Source organism: Thunnus maccoyii, chromosome 19 (assembly GCF_910596095.1).
Source record: "Thunnus maccoyii chromosome 19, fThuMac1.1, whole genome shotgun sequence".
Lineage (NCBI taxonomy): Eukaryota > Metazoa > Chordata > Actinopteri > Scombriformes > Scombridae > Thunnus > Thunnus maccoyii.
In genome coordinates this window covers 9,769,889-9,792,935 of record NC_056551.1, presented here as the reverse complement: position 1 = coordinate 9,792,935, position 23,047 = coordinate 9,769,889, and the positions used below count along the sequence as shown (strand labels likewise).

The 23,047-nt window shown below is 39.9% G+C and overlaps 1 protein-coding gene and 1 long non-coding RNA gene across 3 annotated transcripts in view; one reads left to right on the top strand and one right to left on the bottom strand.

Annotated features, from left to right (window-relative positions):
* The window catches only part of LOC121885230 (ephrin type-A receptor 5), a 70,485-nt gene that overhangs the window by 41,045 nt on the left and 6,393 nt on the right, over positions 1 to 23,047 (top strand). Inside the window, exons 6-18 of the mRNA XM_042394477.1 lie at positions 1,435 to 1,559; positions 2,738 to 2,827; positions 3,233 to 3,302; positions 3,491 to 3,593; positions 9,049 to 9,116; positions 10,143 to 10,268; positions 11,054 to 11,239; positions 12,057 to 12,118; positions 15,007 to 15,074; positions 15,175 to 15,316; positions 17,185 to 17,334; positions 20,782 to 20,975; positions 22,421 to 22,585. Of these exons, the coding sequence (XP_042250411.1) occupies positions 1,435 to 1,559; positions 2,738 to 2,827; positions 3,233 to 3,302; positions 3,491 to 3,593; positions 9,049 to 9,116; positions 10,143 to 10,268; positions 11,054 to 11,239; positions 12,057 to 12,118; positions 15,007 to 15,074; positions 15,175 to 15,316; positions 17,185 to 17,334; positions 20,782 to 20,975; positions 22,421 to 22,585 (1,549 nt within the window). The remainder of the gene's footprint in view (positions 1 to 1,434; positions 1,560 to 2,737; positions 2,828 to 3,232; positions 3,303 to 3,490; positions 3,594 to 9,048; positions 9,117 to 10,142; positions 10,269 to 11,053; positions 11,240 to 12,056; positions 12,119 to 15,006; positions 15,075 to 15,174; positions 15,317 to 17,184; positions 17,335 to 20,781; positions 20,976 to 22,420; positions 22,586 to 23,047) is intronic.
* Positions 12,197 to 23,047, bottom strand: part of LOC121885231 — a 27,852-nt gene continuing 17,001 nt past the window's right edge. Inside the window, exons 2-5 of one of the 2 annotated variants that reach the window (XR_006092506.1) lie at positions 16,566 to 16,631; positions 16,379 to 16,468; positions 13,151 to 13,191; positions 12,197 to 12,970 (exon numbers count right to left, since the gene is read on the bottom strand). This is a non-coding gene — a long non-coding RNA (uncharacterized LOC121885231). The remainder of the gene's footprint in view (positions 12,971 to 13,150; positions 13,192 to 16,378; positions 16,469 to 16,565; positions 16,632 to 23,047) is intronic. The other variant, XR_006092507.1, reaches the window with a different exon arrangement.

The window sequence follows — 23,047 nt, the reverse complement described above, 5'->3', positions numbered from 1 at the left end:
TTAGCATTTGCAGTAGAGACACACACACACACACACACACACACACACACACACACACACTATCAAGATGTTGCCTGAGGGAGCGTTTTGCCTGGTTAAAAGCTCTTTATGTGTCAGAGACTCTCCAACTGTCCCTCTGAGAGATGGGCCAACAGTTCAGGTTACAACAGGATGGCTCGATGATGGATGCAAACTCACACAACTGAGCTCACTTGACTTCAGAACAGAATACATTGCGTACAAAAAAAAAAACTACAACGAAAGTGAAAATGTTCTAAAGAGCCAAAAACAAACTGAAAAAAGAAAAACCTGAGGCCAAAGAAATGTTATTTGAAATCTGATAGTATTTCAGACTTTCACACTAGATGTATGAAAAATGTTGACAGGAGTGCTTGTTTTTTTGTTTATGCTATAAGTTTTAAGAGTTGTAGAAAAGCTTGTGCACTATATAAGTACAATTATAACAATACTAAAATGCACTATCCTTGGATCCTAGAGCAACAATTCATATGAACCCCCATCTAAACCAAATCTTTAAAAAGTACATTTACATTGAATTTAACACATAAGTGACATGATCGATATGGAGCTTGCAGTCTTTTCAGCTTTTTGTCACAACATTAGAACTGTTTTATGTGTGTTGTATCCTTTGCAGGCTTCCAAACTATAGGTACACTTAACATTCAGTGCCAGATTTGAGAGTCATAGTTGACTATGTGGGCTTCTCTGCCAGCAGCTACTGAATAGCAAGGTATAATGGGATAGTTTAATTAGGCGCAGGTGCACCTGATTGCCACATTACAAAGAAAAAAAAAGACTTCAGTGGCAGAGCTGCTTTGTAATCAGAAATAATCTCAGTGGTTGAGTTAAAGACTGAGCCAAACAAACTCAGAACAACAAACAACAAACTCCATTCCAAAGAAGAAACTCTGGGGAAAATATATATAAAATATATAAAAATAAATGTTCTTTTCTTTATCCAGCATGTGAGACATAAAATGACCTCAAAGATAGACTTGACCAAAGATAGACCATAAAGTGGTCAACCTTCTCTCCTCACCACCATCCTTAAAATGAGTTTTTTTTGTGATTTTTTTTTTCTCTTCTTCTTGGATGTTTCATCTTCAGTTTAATATTTCATAACATACAGCAATCTCAACAAGCATTACAATTAGCTCTGCGCATGTAAGCATCAAAGGATGAGGTGTCATCAAAAGATTCATGTCTTATAGAAGGTGATGGTATCTAACAGATTTTACAACTTTGGCACCCTTTCTCCTGTATTTAATCACCTTTTATTAGGATACTAAAAATTGTATTAAACTGCTGGATTTTTATTGTGCGAAGCAAATGACCGTCAGTGCTTAAAACTGTGCTATGTCTTTACATCTTCTGTGTGTGTGTGTGTGTGTGTGTGTGTGTGTGTGTGTGTAGCACCCTCCCCAGTGAGTGTGGTGAGAAAAGGTCATACCGGGAAGAGCAGCATCGCCCTTTCTTGGGCAGAGCCTGATCGCCCCAACGGCATCATCCTGGAGTACGAGATCAAGTATTTTGAAAAGGTAAAAAAATACATATAATGATTTTTGTGCTCCTTATATGAAGCCATACATCTTTGTCCGATGGCCCAGGGCTACCTGTGTATACCTTTTTAAAGCTCAGAACTAATATACAGATGTTGCTGAGCCTGCCATAGAGGTATTGATTTTGCAAGCACTGTTTTGCTAAAGCAGTTTGTGTATTTAATATACAGCACACAACATATATTGAACTTCTGTCAACAGTCATCAAAGCATCAAATTATTTAGCAATTTGTGATTATGAGGATTATGATTGGTCTCTTGGAAAACGGTATTAATTACCATACCAACATACCTTTTGAAAAATGCTGCATATAAAGTCTTTTATTATATGGCCAATTCTAATGTTTATGCATACTGATTAAATCGTAAAGTCCTTTTTTATTTGGTCTTTATTTTGCCCATGCCATTTTCACCTAAACTCCAGTTCATGTAATCTTATATCACCATCATTCTGTTGAACTCTATCAAATACCACAGTACATGGATTTAGTTATTTATGAAGGTATGTGGTTGACTTTCACAGAAAGTTTTAAAACAGCTGAAAATCTATATTTGCCTTGAAGCATTTTTTTACTGAAGTTTCCATTTTTGAGAAAACCTTTACCTCAATATGACTTTCATGTGACAGTGTTATAGCAGTTAGACTTGGGTAGAGACAGCAATTTGATGCTTCTGTTCAGATCCTTGTTCCCATGCCCTTCCTCTTCTCTCTTTTTCATCCTCTGATGTCTTTTCTGGGAAGGTCAGAATAAAGGTATACAGGAGAGCAGAGCAGGGTTTGTGGTCAGTGGTTAGCTAATGGCTTCTGGCTAATGGAAGGGGCATTTAGCCGTGTTTAAACCTGATGTGGTTACAGTTGGGAAACTGATCCTTACACACATGTGCTTATACACACCCACACACACACCCACCCACCCCCCCCCACACACACACACACACTACAGGTAGCTTAACCATAGAAATGTGCAGAAGAATAGACAAAAATGTGAATGCATTGCACAGATGCTGGAAACAAGATGCACATGTACAAACATTTTGCAGAATGATTACTGAGGAACAAATGATCAGCAAGGCTAGAAGAATATACAGTATATAAAAAGCATGTGAGTGAATTACAGTAACCCCCCCCCCCCCCCTCTTTCTTTCTCTTTCTACAGGAGCAGGACTCCAGTTACACTATAATAAAATCCAAGGAGACTGAGATGGTGGTGGAAGGCCTGAAGCCGTCTTCAGCCTACATCTTCCAGGTCAAACATTGGGTCAAAAAATCCATACAAATAAATAATTATGAGAGGAGAAGCCAAGTAAAAATATTAAGATATGTTGGAAAAAAAGCACTTTAGTGTAGCATGAGTTGAGTATTGGGTTGGGTATTTTACAGTATTTTGGAATACCTAGAGTTGGAAAGTGTTTTGATGCTTCATCGTATTTTAAAAAATGGATGCATGGTTTGCTTCAGAGACTTCATATTTTAATCAATCTGAAAAAAAAAACAGTTCCAGATGCCATTTTTCCCACAAAAATCATCTAAATTCCCCTTGGTGATGCGAAGGCACACCCAGACATGCTGGGTAGTGTTGATGTGGCTTAATATTTAATAGTTTATCTGTAACAAAAGTTTATAATAAATATAATTTGATGTTGTATTACAGGTGCGGGCCAGGACCTCAGCAGGCTACGGTGCATTTAGCCGACGTTTTGAATTCCAGACCAGCCCTTACTGTGAGTTCAGCAGAGAGAGAGAGAGTGAATGAGAGAGAGCGTGAACAAGCATGACAGTACAATAAAGTTCAACTTGTACAAGACTTCCAACTACTTTTGGAGGCTGCATCGACAACAGATGTCAGGTGTGTTGGTGTGCATGTATACTATGTGTACCTAATTCTGTATTTATCTCCTTTCCTTGGCAGTAACAGCTACCAGTGAGCGTGCTCAGGCTTCTATAGTAGCGGTGGCCGTCACGTTGGCTCTGGTCCTACTGGCAGTAGTTGCTGGATTCCTGCTCAGCGGAAGGTAAGACTTAAATATGTACCTGAAGAAACATAAACACAACCAGTACAGCATGTATACATCGTAGGTGTAAGGACAGGTGCATTCTGTTTGCCCACACATATTTTCCTCCAGTAAGAACACAGTTGGATAGGATATCATGCTACCAACAGTGCCAACATGAAGTAAAAACTGGGACTTTATGAAATGATACTGCAACATATTTATTGTTCTTGCATTATGGGAGCAAATAATGTTCATAAAGATTTGAATCTTGAATCTTGAAGGTAAGTGAATTCCTAATTTAAAACTTTAATGACTACTGAATTCTTAATGTTACATTTTAAATACATGTGACATTTTCATATATGTATATATAAGATGATCAAAAATTCAAATGGTTGCTGTAAAAACCATTTAACGCACATCTACAAGTATCCTGCTTATACCATGGTCATTTGCCAACAATATAAAGTAAAAGCATTTGCAAATTTCTGGTGAAAGTTTTGCACTCAAAATCCAAAGGTTATGAAGCAAGAGCTTACCATTGCCACACCCTATTTGCCGCCAGCCTGAACCGAGGCATAAAATTCATGTAAGGTGTCATTAAGCATAACGGCAGAGTATGTCTCTAAATCAGTGTTCCTTTGTTTTTGTTACAGAAAGTCTCTCAGTATATTAACCGCCCATTTTGTTGCCTTTTTTGTAATAACCTCGTCCTTCTCTTCCTCTATCATTTTAAGCTCCTCAGGTATCAGTTCCTTGTGCTGTTTTTCACTTGGTTTCTTTCTTTTTTTTCTCCATTTCTTTTTCCTCTGCTGCATCCCATTTTTCAAAACTTCATAATGAGTAAGCTTTGACAGCTGTGCTCTTTAATGTTGCTATGGTTACGAGTTGGGTAGCGGATGAATTTCAAACGGTGATTAAACTTGAGCTGAACTACGTGTGCATTAAATGGTTTTAATGCACACCTGCCAGCCAATCAGAAAAAAGTATTCACTCAGACCATGGTATAAGTTCTGTTGTTTGAATTGTTAATGAAATACATTAATATTCAGTAACAGTGAACTGACAGAGTGTGAGCAATCAAATGAACTGTGAACTGTGAGAGGGTAAAACAGCCATCCTGTGTTCAGTCTATGGGGTTTCTATTCACATCTCTCATCCTCTCATTTTTAGAATAAGTGATGTTATTACTGGACGGTGACAATAAAGTTTTATGCCATTGCTTTCATCAAGGGAATAAATAAAAACTAAATTTTACAAAGAAAGTCATAATTTATTCAGGAAAAGTGGCCATTCTGCCCATGAAATCCTGAAGGAAGAGGCTGCACAGAAAGTGAGATTTTGTTTCATTTCATTTTTATTCTTAACCATAATCATTTGTAATGCACACCTGTTATGTACATCTCTGTATAATGTGGATGTTAGCTTAGTCAGAGGATGTCCTCATATCCTCCTTTGACCTATTGCTGACTTACAAAAATGACAGTATCATTTCTGACCCAGATATTTCTGTGTTGTTAAGCAGAATTATGGGATTTAGTATGGGGCTTGAGGTTAGAGTTTTGTAATAGGTCAGGATTAAGGATTTCTTTTTAGGTTATTGCTTTTGGGGCTGAAGATATGTACAAAGGATTCTCCTCAAGACTAGTGGCTCAACTTTGCTCTGTTACACACTGTGCTCCATGTATTGAACACTACATTAATATTGTATTTGCTTACCCCCAGGAGCCAGTTGCACCAGCTGTTCGTAAATTCTAATTATTCTAGCAATAACTCAAGTGTTTACTAAGTGGAGATTCACACATCGCTAAATTAAAACCAATTGCACCACACAAACTACTTCTTCCATAGAGATAAGTTGTAATTAAATATTTTCACCCATTCACACCCATCCGCTAACATGGAGGGGGTGGCATTTATGACCTATACTGCAGCCAGCCACCAGGGGGCGATCAAGATATTTTCTTCACTTTTGGGTATATACAGTCAATGGGTACAGCTTGTGATGCTACACTGACTTCCTTTAGCTTCCTTGCTACCGATTTACGCATTATTCAAGTGTTCACTACCTAAGACATTTCACAAGTTTTAATAGTGCAACCTGATTTAGTAAATCGCTAGTTTGAAACTAGCTAGTAGTTACAAAGAACTTAGAAGGGACTTTATACACAAACATACAACTGGTGCAACCCAGTCCAGGTTTAAATTTCCTTCACTTAAAGAAGAAACTCAGGTATTTTTCAACCTGGACCCTATTTTCCTATAATTTTGTGTCTAAGTGACTAATAGGGACAAGAATTTTTGGTCCAGAGCTGAGCGAGAGCGCTTCAGCCAGCAGCTGTTTGTTATTGTGTCTAACCAGGTCTCGCTCTGAAATTGAGTTGAGTTGTTGCAGGAAGACAACAGTGGAAAGGGTAGTGAAAGTTGGAGAGAGGAGTGCCAGAGAGAGTTTGTTGTGTTGGAGCACAGAAAGCATAGCCTAGTGTTATCTAAAAGATTTTCAAAGTCATGGCTGAATATTTAGCTGATTATTTAGCTGTCTTCATGCAACAACTCAACTCTCGCAAGATTTCAGAGCGAGACTTCTCCTTGAGCGAGACTTGGTGAGACACAATAACAAACAGACCTGATCAAGCGAAAGGTGAAGAAAAAATGTTTTATTTCTCTGTACTGTCCTTTCCATAATGTTGTCACACACTTATAATAACAATCTGAGCCTGTCAGTGGCAAAAATAAACACTTTTAGTGGACGTACATTGACAGGGCACAACTGCCCCAAAGGATTACATTGCAGCCCATTTCGCAGCTGCCGGCCAAAGCACTCTCGCTCAATACTGCACCAAAATCGTTGTCCCCATTAGTCACTTAGACACAAAATGATGGGAAAATAGGGTACAGATTGAAAAATCACGAAGTTTCCCTTTAATCTTGTCTGATACAGTAATCGGTACATCCAATTTTGTTGTCATTTTGCATACACGAATGCAAACAGTAAAGAACACATCAAAAGACAAAGCACGATCAATTTCCAGAGTAAAAATATGTGAAATAGTTGAAAACATTCAATTTCTCATCCCTTTTTTTCCATAAAAGGCCCCTGAACTCTTTCAATGTATGTGGCTGTAGAAGTTTTTGAGCTCTTGAACTGATTCACCTGAATTCAGCTTCTTTAACTGCATTTCCCATGATGCTAACTACAGCCTATGTATGTATATCCATATCCTTTTAATGAATCATAATCAATAAAGCTCACGGCAGCTTCAGAGTGTGAATTTACGTTCAAATCCATTTTTTGATGATCTGTTCATCCATCCATTGCTCCAGTAATTAATTTGTATTAATGACTTATCTTGTGTTCATCTATCCATGGGTCTGTTCATTCATCCTTTCATCCATACTTACATTTTGTTGCTCCTTCATTCATTGAGCTCCCATTCCCTTCAACTATTAGGTCATTATTTTTGTAATGTGGTTTATCCTTATGTAATAATTTACTCACAAAGGTGGCAAATATGTAGTTCTTTAACAGAATGATCAGATGAATAGACAGTGGGTGCACTGCTGATGTTTAAGGATTAAAAAGCAAATCACAAAGACACAGTGGTGGTTTTGGTTTAGCCGAACAGGGATGAGGATCGAGGATCGCTCTGGTTTGGTGTGGGGGAGGAGAGATGGAGGAATGCCAAATTTTCCGGTGATGGATTTAGGACACAAACACCACAACCCCCTCCATCCACTGTATCCCCACCTCCCCTCCTCCTGCATGACCCTCCAGACTACACACTCATGCATAGACACTCAAACACAGCACACATGTGTAGACACACACGCACATACGCACTGATGTATGTATGCATGGTTTAACACACACACACACACGTACAGACACACACATGCAGGAAGTTGGAGGGCCGGCTGGGCACTGAGCGTGCTCAAACCCCTTGACTCAACAGATCCGGCAAACTAAACACCCTGAGGCAGACACACATGTACAAAACACACACACACAGACTCCCCTCCCCCTGACTATCCAGCTCCCTATACCAAACGCTTCTAGCCAAGCTTGGCTGTCCTACAGAGAGCTGTGATGGGAAAGACTTGGACATAACCTCTCTGCGTGTGTGTGTGTGTGTGTTGTTCATATGTTCATGCACTTGAGCTATTTGTCTTCAAGAATTGAAAAATTACGAAAATTCTGCCCTTTTACTACATTTTGTTGACTCTTAAAATGCAATGCAAGGTGCATTTACCTCACATATAGTAATTTGCGTGCATCTCTGTGTCTGTTCTGCCTGTGTCGTGTGTGTGTGGGTGGGTGTGTGTGTGTGTGTGTTTGCGAATAGGATCAAGTATAAAATCAATCCTCCAGTTTAATCTGGTTTATCTATGATTATTTCTGACACTGCTTGTCTAAATATTGACATACAGAGGCTCTTTGAGAGCACACACACACACACACACACACACACAAACACACACACACACACAAACACAAAAGCATCCACATATCTTACAAATGAATACAGGTTCTGGCCTGTGCATCAGGGGATACACAGACAGGCTTGCTCACACTGATATAAAAGAAAAGCATCTGGTACGGACACAGACAAAAGCCTGTGTCTTAAAAGAATTTCTCGTATACATCATTCTTCTTCTGAGTGACCAGAAATCTTTATTTTGTACATGGCCTCTTTTCAAAAAGTGCAAAACTGCTCTCTTATGTGCCAAAAGTCACAGTTACTCTGTTGACAGGGGCTTTCTTGGAAAATTATATTATTTGAAAACTGCAGTCCTTTGCTTTCATCTGAAAAGCTGGTAGTTTCAGCATTTTCAGCAATACTTTTGAAAAGCTAGAAATGTAAGTTAGCAGATCCTATAAGGAAACAAAAAGCTTATCTTGCACTTTGATCCAAGTGCGATTGTGCCAGGATTTGCTTTTCTGTGCCATTTTGTGGTATCTTTACTGTAATCTCTGTCACTTACCCTTTCTTCTCTCTGTTTGTAAATGTCAGTGTTTGCTCTTTGCTTAGATATGCAGTAGATAAAATGCATAAGGGCATACAGTATACATTTTGTGCTACCTTGTAAAAGAAACTGGAAATTTATAACCACAATTTTAACACACAAGACAATTTTACTTTTAAACTAAATGTTCTCTAATGTGTCATTAAATTAAAGAAATGAGAGTGCTGGTTACCAGAACTGTGTCATCGGTAATGTCTAATTGACATTCATCCTAATTTGTTCCACCTTTTGTTGCAGTGTTGATTAAATTACTCAAAAGTAAAATTCATTTCCATGAGAATGTTCTCAATGTTTTATCTACCCCTGCAAGTCACCACTGTGTGTCATTGATACATGTTTAATTAAAAGGTGTTCTGCAATGATAAAAATGTTCAGTTAATGCTTTTACATGTGCACAATACTGTAGCTTGACATTGGTACTGATGTGTTTGTGTCTCTTCCCTCTCAGGCGGTGTGGCTACAGCAAAGCAAAGCAGGATCCTGAAGAAGAGAAGATGCACTTCCACAATGGTCACAGTAAGTTAAAGAAAGCTCAAACCAATTCTGTGTACGTGTGTGTGTATGTGTCCGGGGGCAAGTTCATCCAAAGTTTATACTACATGTACAGTAGTGGGTTCAAACAGCGGTCATGTCTGTATGAGTTTATTCACCACCGTAGGCCCTTGCTTGTGCGTGTGCGTGTTTTATTCTAGGAGCTATTCTGTTTGAATGACACAGCTTCACAACCTGCTCCATGGCAGCCATGTTGGCAGAGGACATGCAGAGCTGTGATGATTTATATGCCGTGACAGCTTAATATATTTAGTCACATTTCTGGCATTGTACCCTGCTCTCCATCTGTTGGCATCAGAGACGACCGTGACGGGTACATCAGCTCTGGAGAAGTCAGGAGAAATACCACGGTGCCAGTATGCGTGGTACACTGTCATAGTGGTTGATAGCATTAAAGAAAATATTGAGTGTTAATTACTTATCATGCACACAAAAAGTGACTGAAAGGGTATCTTCTTTTGGGATACTTAAAGCTATGAGTCATTGCATTTTGTTCTCGAGTTTCTGTACTGTAAGTACTTTCAGAACTTGATGCTGCTTTTGAAGATGTAAAGCTTTCAGGACTGGTATACATCTCATGATACTGAGGGATTAGGGTTTATGGAAGTTCACTTGAGAAAATGTTTGTTAGATAAAGTTACCATATGACCTGACAAATCAAGGTACATCACATTGAAAAAATCCTGTAAATTCAAGGCTGCCATAAAGAGGCCCTGCTTTTTGATCCTTGCAACATTTGGCATAACATTGGCCTATGGAAATGGTACAGATCTCTCATCATATTGCCCAGCCCTAATATTGACAATAACAATATTTTTAAAGCTAACAACAATGATGAAATGATCAAATATACTATAGCAAAGATGGCAGCCATTCATGCTATCACATTGTTGTCTGTGCATACATTGTATTATAGATACAAGTCTGACTGAATGCTGATATGTTAAATTACATCTAAATGGTAATGATGCCATGCTTGTGCCTCTGCAGTAAAGTTCCCAGGGGTGCGTACCTACATCGACCCCCTCACATATGAAGATCCTAACCAGGCAGTGCATGAATTTGCCCAGGAGATCGACGTCTCGTTCATCTCCATAGAAAGGATCATCGGAGCTGGTGAGTCAACCCGGTGTGCCTGCCTGTGTGTGTGTGTGTGTGTGTGTGTGCATTACTGAAACACTGATTCTTATTCTGAGCCTTAGTTTGGGGCTGATTTGGCCAGCATAATATACCACAGAATACATTAACATCCATTCTGAACCACTGGGGTGAACTTGCTCAGTCAAGCGTACTCAGGTAAAATCTTCTAATGTCCTGTAACAGCTTAATATCAAACAATACTTGATTAAAACACACTGGATGTATTAACAGTGATGAGTCTAGCCTAATTCTGTCATGTTGTATAGAATTTAACCATTTTCTCATTACCTCCACCACAGTGCGTCACATTTTCTTCGACCTGCATAAACTTGTCACATTCGTAATTGCATGTCATTGTATAGGCACACTTTTACACACAATTAAGCCAAACACTGTCCTAGAAAATGACAGCTCACACAGCTATAAATGGTGTTTGTGCTCTGCTGCAAACATGTTGATTGTTAACATTTTTTAGTCTTACAAGCTCTCTAGCTGTACATCAGTAAAATAAGCCCTTCAGTGTAAGAATGTTTTTGTTTTCTTGGTACTTTTCTATTGTGATAATGAATATTGAATCAGGAGTTGAGAGATGCTTGCAAATTGTTTACTGTACAGAAATGATTGCATGGCAACACTGATTCGAAAAAGCAAAAGAAAGTGATCTGTTCAGGGTTGTTTTACCATTGGACAAGACTTTTGCAAGTCAAGGTGAGCTGAAATGTTGAGGCCACAGTCAAGCTCTGTCTGTCTCTTTGCCTCAGGGGAGTTTGGCGAGGTGTGCAGTGGACCGCTGAGGCTGCCAGGGAAAAGAGAGATCCAGGTTGCCATCAAGACCTTGAAAGCAGGCTACACAGAACAGCAGAGACGTGACTTCTTGTGGGAGGCGTCAATCATGGGCCAGTTTAATCATCCGAACATCATCCGTCTGGAAGGCGTGGTCACGAAGAGTGAGTCATGCTGTGTGTTGCTTTGGGGTTGTGAGCCCAAGATGCTCCCAGATGCAGATTACTGAGACTACTCCTATGGCAGTTGTACTGTGCATGTTTAGTAAATCTGAAGCTCAATTTGTCAGGTTTAGGTTGAGTTGTCAGACTCGGATTTCTTCAGACTATAAGATGCACTTTGTCGGAGTTTTTTGACATTCTCCATTCTCAGCTGTATTTCATCAGTCAGCTTCAGCTGTACTTTGAGTTGTACTTTTTGAAAGGACCATTTTCTGACTCATTCATGCCAGTGATGTCATCACCCAAGTTGTACAGTAATACATAACATAAATAAATTGAATATTCTTCAGAAAGCTTCAGAAACATCTTCTCAAACTGAAAATAAAGTGTCACATTAAGTGATTATGAAAATAATTCTTAGTCGCAGCCCTACTATGGAGAGACTGAAGCTGGTGAATTACAGCTGAGTCTAAGGGAAGGTGAAGTTGACAAAGTAGTACAGTTTAGCCTGATGAAATTAGGAATACATTTGACAAAGTAGAATGTAGCCTGACTACATCAGACCTGAGAAGTCCATACAGCCACTATAAGACTGTGAGCTGCTCTTAAAACTGTCCTAAATTCCCTGTGATATGTATAAATTTCACTATTGTATGATAGTCTATTTTATACTGTTAATTAATATTGTGATATTCTGTGTTCAGATTAAAACCCCTTGCCCACTCCTACCTCTTTAAATCTAAGATTGAATTTATAGTTCACCATCATCTTTAGATTTGCTTTTTTGTAGTAAAATGTACTCTCATATTTTGCTTCTCAGGCAAGCCAGTGATGATCATCACTGAATACATGGAGAATGGATCACTGGACACATTCCTTAAGGTAGGAGAAGAAGTAGGACAAGGATGCATAAGAGAAGGGTTATGGGCAATCAAAGAATAAGGAAGTTCGATTGTAAAGGGAATGGGGAGGAGGAATATGAGAAACGGGAGGATGATAATTATAGAAGGCAGGCAGTGGAATGATTTTCAAGAATCAATCAAAACAAAATAAGCAGCATATTATGCATTATTAAGAGTAAATGGAGTCAGCTCTCGGACATAGATCTGTATTGGACTGAAACACCTCAGTGGACCTAAGTAAGTGGCAAATGGTCAGGGGTGGAGAGCCACTACTTGCTGATATGCCAAACTGGAAGGGCAATTATCACAGAGGTGGAAAAATGTTTAATCTTCTGGAAAGGAAAATACACTTTTGAGAGCTGTTTGTAATTGAGATGCACCATTGTGGGCAAAGAGGATCAGCACAAATGAGAATATGTGCACTAAAGCTATCATTATTCCAATTCAGTAACTCCTCATTCTACAATTCAAACAGAAATGAACCAGAGAAGAGAGTAAAGCACAAGCTATATGTCTATATGGTACAGATTTGAAACTACACATTCTGAAATGGTCATTAGCCCCGATTGTGAGACCGACCACTTTGTTAGAAAATAGGAAAGACATCCAAGTGCTCAGGGCTGGAATCATGTGCACACTGTCTAGACAGTTTGGACCTCACCGGGAGGAGAAGGTGGATGGTAATGAAGAGGCAGGCTGGCAAATCTCTAAATTAAATGATCCCTCTCCAGTCTGCACTTCAGTCTATTCACGGGTCCAATGGCAAGGTGCTCAGTTGGCAGACAAGGCTGAGTCTTGCATGAAAAAAAGGGTAAACTCCTACAGCAGATGGCTAATGGTGAGATGAGAGGAATAAGGTCATATGATTCAGCACAACAATGGCAACATGGTAAAGGCATATTTCAGAAAAGCAATTATGAAAATTGGGTAAAGGTGAGAATAAAACAGTGGTGCTTAGAGGTGTAGGTGTGCGTGAAAGACAACGCAGACTGGGAAGATGAAAGACGTTTACCTGAACAGGATGTTCTCATCTCTGTGTAGATTGGGAGGATGCTGTGAGACAAAAGACAGAGGAAGGAAGGACGTTGTGGTCAGTGGAAACTGCTTATGTGACTGCCTTTTGGCAGAGGAGCTCAGGGACCAGCAGGCAGAACAGCACAGAAAAAAAAAAAACCCTGTGAAGTAATTACATGGATGGCTGCTGTACTGAGGCCGGTATAAATGACACAGCCATGAGAAGCCAGGGGCTGGACTGGCTCCTGGATTAGCTGTCACAGCTATGGACAATGCACTGCTGTATAAGGGGTGGCTCATAACTCATACCTTTGGCTTAACATCTCATTTCACTTGTAAGTGGGATGTTTTGCTGTGGATGGATGGGGAAAGTAGTTGTACAAGTGATAAAAACTCCGGCTGAAACCATGAGGGGAGAAAGGAGTAGTAAAGCTACGTACATATCTGCTGTGGAAATATGGAGAAAGGATGAGGAAAAGGCTGGATAGTTTACACTTGGATTGGAAGGAGCTGAGGCTTAAACTAACAATGAGAGCTGTCATTGGGAGTAAACAAGAGGAACCCGAGTGGGAGAGTTTTCTATAGGAGAAAAAGAGCAGTCATTATTTTATGAAGCTAGTTTCTCTTCTGCCCCTTTAGCATGAAGCAGTCAGCCAAATTTCATTGGTCATATTTTTGGTAGTGGTTTATACACCACAAAAACAGTTGTACACATAGTGATTCTGGTCTTTGATCATAGTGCCAACATTTGTTAAATTATGTATTTTTCAACAGTATTTGGCTGACAAGATGCAAACTCTGATCTGCAGCATGAAAGTCCATCCACCACCACAACCTCCACACTCTTACTTTCCACCCTGCTATGAAGGGCACACCACTCCCTGCATTGGCACTGAGCAGCATCCAAATTATGCATTGTAGACCCCAAAATACCAAAGGAATTGCCACTAGAGGGGTGATAGGTCACTGCTGTGACTGGAATTAAGTCTTTCAAGGGACTACATCTTAACCAGCATGAAAAATTTTAGAGGGAAAAATGATTCTGTCCTTGACAAAAAATTCTTTATCCCATTATAATTTTCCCCTGGTTATTGAAAGACCTAATTATTAATATTGGGGTATGCAGATTTGGAGCTCCCATGAGGGTAGGAGAGGGAGAAAGTTTGGAGTCAGAGCTGGAAATGAGGAATGACAAAGTGACCGTGACTTGCTCGAGAGAGACACAGCTCTGCTGGTGTTGTCACCAGAGACAGTGATTTCATAAAACATGGTGTGACTCAGGGCAGCAGGACAGCAATGAGCCTTGGGCAGGATTAGAGGAATCCTTAATCTTGGTTTAAGTCCGTCAATAGAACAGGAGAGCCGTTGACAGATGTGGATACATGGGAGGAATGACCTGAGGTACAAAGGTATACAGTTGATGTACCGAACAGGGAGAGCGATGATTGGAAGACCATAATCACTGTCATTAGATGTACCTCCATGGTAATGATCAGAGTTATATTATTTGGAATTTATATTCTCAGGAATAATCAGTGAAAATGAAAGTAGGTTGCAATCAAGTGCTTACCCTCAAAAATCCACCACTGACATCAAACTGTGACTTAAAGTTGGGCATGCAGAGTTGTGACTTTGGTATTAACTTTGTTGCTATACTGTAGGTCAATGGGCTTAGTGGCTATCAATGCTCATGTGGATTTCACTTAGCTATTGTTTTTCAAGGTCATTCACGTCTTCTCTCATTTGCATTATTGTGGATTTTAGCTGATTTTAAATCATTGTCATGTGATATTTTTCCTCCCAACTTTTCTGTCACCCTCTTCAGAATGCTATCTGTTTGCTTGTTCTCTTCAGAAAAATGATGGCCAGTTTACTGTAATCCAGCTGGTTGGTATGCTGCGTGGCATCGCATCTGGCATGAGGTACACAAACAAGTCCGCATGAACATATAATCTATTACTCAACGTATGATTGCGGCACAATGTTTAGGTTTAAGCCTCTCCTTTGTGTTGATGAATGCAGGTACCTGTCTGACATGGGCTATGTCCACCGTGACCTAGCAGCTCGTAACATCCTAGTCAACAGTAACCTGGTGTGTAAGGTGTCTGATTTTGGCCTGTCTCGAGTCCTGGAAGATGACCCGGAGGCTGCGTACACCACACGGGTAACAATATGCATGTTTTTGTGTGAAAGAGGACTGCAACTAATGATATGATTGTTTGATGTTTGCATTGTTAAATAATGTAAATTGCTCATCACCATGTCCCAAGTGACATCTTCAAATTGCTTGTTTTGTCTGACAAACTGTCTGCAACCCGAATATATTCAGTTCACAATGATAAAAACAGAGGCCTCCAAATCCTCTTATTTAAAATCTAATTTTTGCACTTTTGCTATTAATTAGACAATTAATCAAAGGGGACATATTATACACATTTCCAGGTCTAGGTCAGGCCCAGGTGAGATCAGCCTCTGTCTGAAAACAGGCTGTTTTAGATCCTGTCTCTTTAAGCCCCCCTCCCAATGAGCCCACACTGTTCTGATTGGTTAGTTTCCAGAAGCTGCCCCTCGGCCAAGATCCACCAGCTCTGAATACTACGTAAATAAAACTCAGTAGTAGGATTTCATTTCTTTTTTTCATTCTTTACTTGAAATGTCAATTTATCAAATACATTCATACATGCTTGAGATGGAATCTGATCCGAAATATGAGAGTAGACAATGCAAACAACACATGGAAAAACCTTAGCAACAACCTTAGCAACAAAGACTACATAAGAAATGACCACTGTGGGCCTGCGCAAACAATCAGACGTCAGTTCAATGGGGAAGTAGTGGTAACTTTGCAAACAAAGCATTTAGGGTAGGTTGAAGCCTGTGCTTTTGACTTTCAGGGAGCATTTTTTACGTACGTTAAACTCAAGTTTTGGACCTTTGACCATGCTTAACACAGACATCACACATTATAACAGTACATATATGACACAAACTAATCGATTATTCAACTAATTATTTCAGCACATATGTGTGAGATAAAAAGAGAAGGGCACTCTGTGACATTACATTCTGTCACATTACATATAATCTGCTGTGCATATCTGTGTATGTACACAGTGATTGTGTTATATCAAACTTTGGATTAAGTAGAAAACTCTTACACAACACAGTCTCACTCAAACCGAGTACACACATACACGCTTGCATGCACACACGCGCGCACACTCACACGGACAGAAGCAGCAGCAGCAGCGGTCTTTAAATTGAGCTGTGTGTCCCAGGCTGAGTGGCGTCCTGTCAGCGAGAGACGGGCTGCTTCCTGCAGGAGGAGGGCCAATTAGTACTCAACTCAGTCTCCACAACACTCAATTAGCACTGAGTCTTGCTGCCTTAGCGCCAAATATCCTGTCACTCACCTCTCACTGCCAGGCTACGTGTCTTGCTCTCTCTCACCCTCGCCCGCTGCCTAGCTCTCTCTTGCCCTGATGGAGCAGTGAGAATAACATAATTTACAGCCTTCAAATAATCAGACCCTGAGATATCCTGCTGCTGTGTTCATCAATACTGCATCAAGCTAATTTCACAACTCATCAGCTGAAAACACATTTTCCTCTGGAACTCAGCAGTCATCCTGTGAACTTTTCTGTCTTTGCAATGAAAGCGCGATAATGAAGACGAGGAAAACGAGTACAGGAATCTCAGCACCACTCCCCCACCCCCCGACAGTTAGGACAGGGAATTCGTAGAAGAAAGTTAAAACTTGGTATCCTGAATGTGTTCATAAATTGGTAGTCATTAGTGTAATTGTGGGTTGGACCACATGCTGTAGAAATGTGTCAATTAAGGTCTGTTCTTGGTTTGTCTTTGTGTAGCAAAAAGCAAAAATTTTGTAAGACTGCAGCTGTATTTATTCACTGTAATGTCTATGTAAACATATTAGTTATAGCTTTCAAAGCAGCGCAACAGATTGAAAGTACTTCAACCTTCACAGATGTTACATGTGCTAGATTTCTATATTCTTGCATGTTGTCACAGGGCGGGAAGATTCCTATTCGCTGGACGGCTCCAGAGGCCATCGCATACAGGAAGTTCACCTCGGCCAGCGATGTGTGGAGTTATGGGATTGTCATGTGGGAGGTGATGTCATACGGAGAGAGGCCATACTGGGAGATGTCCAATCAAGATGTAAGTTTGATTAGTTATTGTGGTGGAAGTTATTTGTGTGCACGCTGTATTTTTTTTTTTGTGTGCCAGTTTTAATTTGCTTTGATCATGCATGCCAAGTAAGCAGTATTTTACAACGGCCCTGAGGAAGCCTGGACAGTTGAGAAAACAATGCCACCACAAGGTCCATTTAGTAGCTGTTCTGGAGCTTTCAATCATATCACATGATCGTCATCATGAATTGTAGATGTTGAAAATTTTCTTTTTTTCTGAGCACTTGGAAACAGCAGTCGAACAGTTGAAGCTGCTTTTCTCAACCGCTGTTTCCGGGGTCAAGAATGCACTTTGAACCCCATTTAAGGGCAGTGTTTCCCAACCTTGGGGTCGAGACCCAACATAGAGTTGTTTCATGTGTTAAACAGGTCATGATGGATTTCTGATTATCAAAAATGAATCATATATTGATTTTTTTTTCATATTTATCAATAATAAAACTATTCTGTATAGTCAACTGTATTCAGAGATTCATCCATTCTCTTGATATAGAGTATAAAAAATATGTCATATACTCATATTTCTATAACAAATTGACAGTTTTCAAATTGCTGACCTACCAAATAAATGAAAAGCTGTATATCCTGACTGAAGCACTATAAACCTAACAGAGAAAAACAAAATTTATGATTTTATGCTGTCACCATAATTCACTCACTTTATAGTAGAACATGTTCCTTGGGAACTTGTGATTTGTGTGTAATAAAGACAGAGATGGAGATGTTGGGGGGAGAAGGTAAAATGCACAAGTTTCCTGTCAGAAGAATGAGGGTTAGAATAGGGAGGGCTGTGCGGGGAACCTATTATTATAAATCTATTACTGCAAAGTGTTGACAATAAGCATGAACAGTTTTAATGGAAACACAGAGAGAAACATTGTGGGGTGCAGAGAAAGATGTGCGTAAGCAAAAGAGTGAAACAGGTGAATACACATGAAGATGCAGAGCTAAGCAGAAAATGGTGGCGGGGAAAATAACGGGCTGCGCACTCACTCTGGCTATAGATCACCCATCAGTGTAACACATTTTTAGATTATTTAAAAATATTAAAAAGGAAGGAAGGAAAGAAAGATTTTGCTGAATGCAAAACTGTAAAACTTATTAATAAGCTATTGTGGAGCGGTAGCGAGTTAGCTCTACTCAGCAAGTACCCCATAAAGTAATGTGAGTAAGAGACAAAGTGTGTGATGAAAAGAGAAAAAGAGGGAAAGCACCTACAGTATTGTGCAGCCCAGAGGTCATTTATATGGGGGAAAACTTCAATCCTGTCACATGGCAACGAGTGAGAACGTAGCATTAGCTCCAGACACCACACACATGCGCTCACTTCCCACACACAGACACATATGCACGCACAGCCCTCCAGTGACCTCTTCATCCCCTGCTTCAGACCCCTCACTCCTCCTTTTGCTTATTAGACTGTCTCAGAGAAGTTTAGAGAGGGAGGGGGAGAGGAGAGGAGAGGAGAGGAGGATAAGAGGAGAGAGGAAGGAGAAGAGAAGACGTTTGATGTTTAATTGAAAGTGTTATGCTGGATTTTCTCTGATCTGCACAAGAAAGTGCAGGCTCTAACACTCTCTTTCTCTAAGCTCTACCCCTTCTGTTTCCAATTTCTCTCCCTTTTCTTCTCACTCCTTTCTCTCGTCCTCTCTTTTGTCTCCCAATAACTCAGTCTGTGTCTGTATTCTTTCTCGCCTCTCGTCCGTCCTCTCCGTCTTTCCCTCTCCCACCTCAGCCTCTCATTCTCTCTCTCTGATCTTTCCTCCCTGCCAGTCAGCTATGTGTAGTTCTTCACCCTCTCAGCATGCAGCAATGATTTGATGCTGCGCCTCTTCTCTTACGCTTTTGTGTGTGTGTACGTGCGCTTCCATGCATGCATGTGTGTTGGAGTGCTATCATGTCTGTTTTTTTGGGGGGATTTTTTTTTTGTGTGCGTGTGTGAATTTGACACAAGTAAAGCCTGTCATGAACTCAACAAATCAATTCCCTCCAGTGTCTCGCACTGGCAGAACGAGGCTGAGAACTCCAGCCTGCATTCCACTGCAGGGGCTAACTGAGAGAGAGTCAAGGTTTATTTATTATTCATCTATCTCAATTTCTCTCACCCCCCCAAAAAAACATTTCTACGATTCAGTGCTGCATCTTGTTACTTGCGGAAATGATTAACTGGGCTATGCAGCGTATCAAATAATCAAATAATGCTTTCATGATGTGTTACTTTGTTGATCCTCGCAGGGGATTCGTTTTTTGCTTTCTAACTTCATGGAGGTTCGAGTGTAGGGTCAGATAGAGAGCAGCACCCCTGAGGCTAGCATCAGGATTCAGGATCTTACTCAGGAGAGTTCAAATCGGCAGCAATGTTACCTTGCTGAGGCGTGTTGTGGTCCTGCTGTGGAATTTATTACATTTTCAGGTGCCAAACAAGTTGTGTCCTCTCCATACCTAAGAAATGATTGATTGTCTTCTTCAGGTTTCATCCATGGAGTAGATTTACTGGTTTCTGTCGTTATCTATCTATTTAAAGGTCATATAGGTGTTAGAACAGAAGAATCAGATGCCCAATCTTTTGGTGTATGTTGGATAATCATATCAAATGTCTCCAAAGTTGAGAATCCTTTGAACAAATTTATCGAAGCTCATCATTACATTTTAACCATTAATCAAGATTCAGTGTCTGCATGGCTTATTCCATGCCTATATCCAGGTTATATGAACTGTTTCGGTCAAATAAAAGAAGGTTACTGACAAAGCTGCATTTGTTTTCAGTCTGAAAACAAGAGAAAGGTTCAGTTCTGATTGGCCAGACCTAAGAGAGTGAGGAATTTTTGAGTCTTTTGTGCCTTCACAGGCTCAGGATGAGTCAGCCGATGATCAGTTTTCCATAACATTCATGGATGATGACGGTGATCTTGTCTTTGCCATTGATGATTTGATTGGATGATGACGGCTGCATGTACACCAGGTTTTATGTTATGCTGTCACTGATGTACATTGTTTTATGTGAGCTTGTGTGTGTGGTGCTTTCGCATATGTTTTGCATATCTTTGTAATATGTATTTTATTTTGTGTTATGTTCAAGTTTGGTCTGTGTTTTACTTGCCTGTGAGATAAATTTCTCCTTGGGGACAATAAAGGTGAAGTTGAAGCAGGCTCCAGGTTGGGAGGGGAAGACTGAGATTTACATATGGGGTTTGACTGCTCTCCAGTCTGGTAACCCTTTTGTACTGTCAGTATAAATGGGGTACTAGTCTCTCACTCATTCGCTCCACCTCACTCCTTTTCTTTACTTTAAGCGGAAATTAAGGGAAGTCATTATTGGCAGATCTTTGGGACTGTCCTGAGGTATTGTACAACCTTGTGGCTTTTTAAAAACTAACCTTCCTCTGTCCCTCCTCATCCCGTTGTCTGTCTGCAGGTAATAAAGGCAGTAGAGGAGAGCTATAGGTTGCCAGGTCCTATGGACTGCCCCGAGGCCCTGTACCACCTAATGATGGACTGCTGGCAGCGAGAACGCAGCAACCGCCCCAAGTTCGATGAGATTGTCTGTCTACTAGACAAACTCATTCGCAACCCCAGCTCATTAAAAAAACTAGTCAACTCCTCACACAGGTGGGAATTCGCACAGAAAAACAACAATAAATCAATTTCTTTGAAATGTTGATGGTAACTGCTTGGATGCACATGTCAATCACATAAATGATTTTGTTTTATTTAAGCAGTCAACAGCCAACAATTACACTGACATGTATATGATATAAATGTATGTAATTGTAACATATTCATTAATATTTGTGCAGAATCCGGTCCAAGAGATTCAACTCATGTCTAATACTGATTAAGTTAGTAATAAAAATGTATTAAAGCAGACTGCATTGTAGTTATCACATCAGTTGGGAACATCACTGATGTGTTGGTGCTATTTTAAATATTAGACCTCCACTTTCTTCAAAGATTGTTTGAAGTAACAACTAGTGAACCACTGCTAAATGTAAATTAGTTTCAATCTTGTCAAAATGTGATGTATGTTGGCTTTGGATGAGATTGTGATGCTTTTAGCGACATTTTAGCGACATTTCTTTTTTTTTATCTTGAAAAGATAAAGACCTATTCTTTCCCAAGTGAATTAAACCCAGTGCTGCAAGTTAATAGAGTCATCGTCGTTCAGATGAAATGTAAATAGAGTCTCTATTGAAGTCTTGTGTAACTGCATAATTAAATCAGGTTGGACAAAGTCTCTGATCGCTGCACGCTGGCAAAGAAGAGCAGAGAAATAAATGAAAGGGGCTCAATTTTCGTCAAATTAAGCATTAGTGTGAATTTTATTCAGTGGGGTTTCCTCAGACTATCAGAACATTTGAACATTCAATTAGTATTTCCCTACCATGTATATACATTGCATTAGTGTATAATGGCATGAAATGGCTGTAAGTGCTCTGAAGTAGACCTTCAGTCAGACACACTCATTACCTTAATTTCTTTGCAGATGTAATGAATGTGAGATCTTTTTTTCTCATCTCTCTATTCCACTTACACACACCAAACACACGCAGGAACACACTTAATAAATCAAGGCATTACCTAACAGCCCGTGCAATAACATATGACAGATAGCCAGATTAAAGGGACACCAGCAAGGCCGGTGCTTGTTCCACATGACACTCCTATTCTAGCTGTAGTGTGGAGAATATTGTTAGCTAGCGTGAACATTTTTGTTTGATAGCATGGAGCGCTTTGTTTGTTACCATGAAGAGTGAGCTGAATTACAAAAAAGTTTTGAATAGACAGCATTTTCAGCTCTGCATGATGGTGCATAAATAGCATTATGAAGCCTCAGTGGTAACTGCCAGGGCTGTTGAGCTCAGCTCTAAGCTTCAAAATGTGTTTGATAGCACAGTGAATCCTGCTCCTAAAAACATTTATGATAATGAAGTGAAACAGAACAATGATGGATTCTATCTGAGATATATAATCTTGTGTTTTAATTTCATTACTTACTCTTTCTTTGACTGCACTGATCAATAACTCTCTGTACTTTATATCCGTGCATGTACCAGGGTTTCCAACCTGCTAGTGGAGCATGCCAGCGTAGAAGGGGACTTCAACGCCCGGAGCAAGACTGTAGGGGAGTGGCTCGACACCATCAAGATGGGTCGTTATACTGAGCTCTTCATGGAAGGAGGTTACTCTTCACTGGAAACAGTGGCTCAGATGACATCTGAGTAAGACCACTTACAGTACGCATATACAGCACAAACAAACACATGTACAAGAAAGTTTTGTTTTTAGATATGTGTCTCCGAGATTTCTGTTGCCACACAAATGCAACAGAGTTGGGTAGAATTTTGTTCGTGGAGCTTATGGCAGTGAGAAATTACTTTAAAAAAAAAAAATCAGCTCCTTTCCAGGAGCTGTGTCCAGTTACTCTGGATAGTCAACAAACTCACTGTCAACAGTTTTCATATGGACAATTCAGAAGAATGTAGTCCTTACAAAAACTGTGGGTGAACTGACCCTTTAAAGTTTATTAATGCATGTTTTAGTAATATATAACCCAGATTCGAATGACGACAATCCAATATGCAATGCAGTTTTAATGACACTCCCTGCAGCAGGTCAGCACTATTTAATTCTTACAGGGTTTTTGAGTGTTTTTTTGTTTTGTTTTGTTTTGTTGTTTTTTA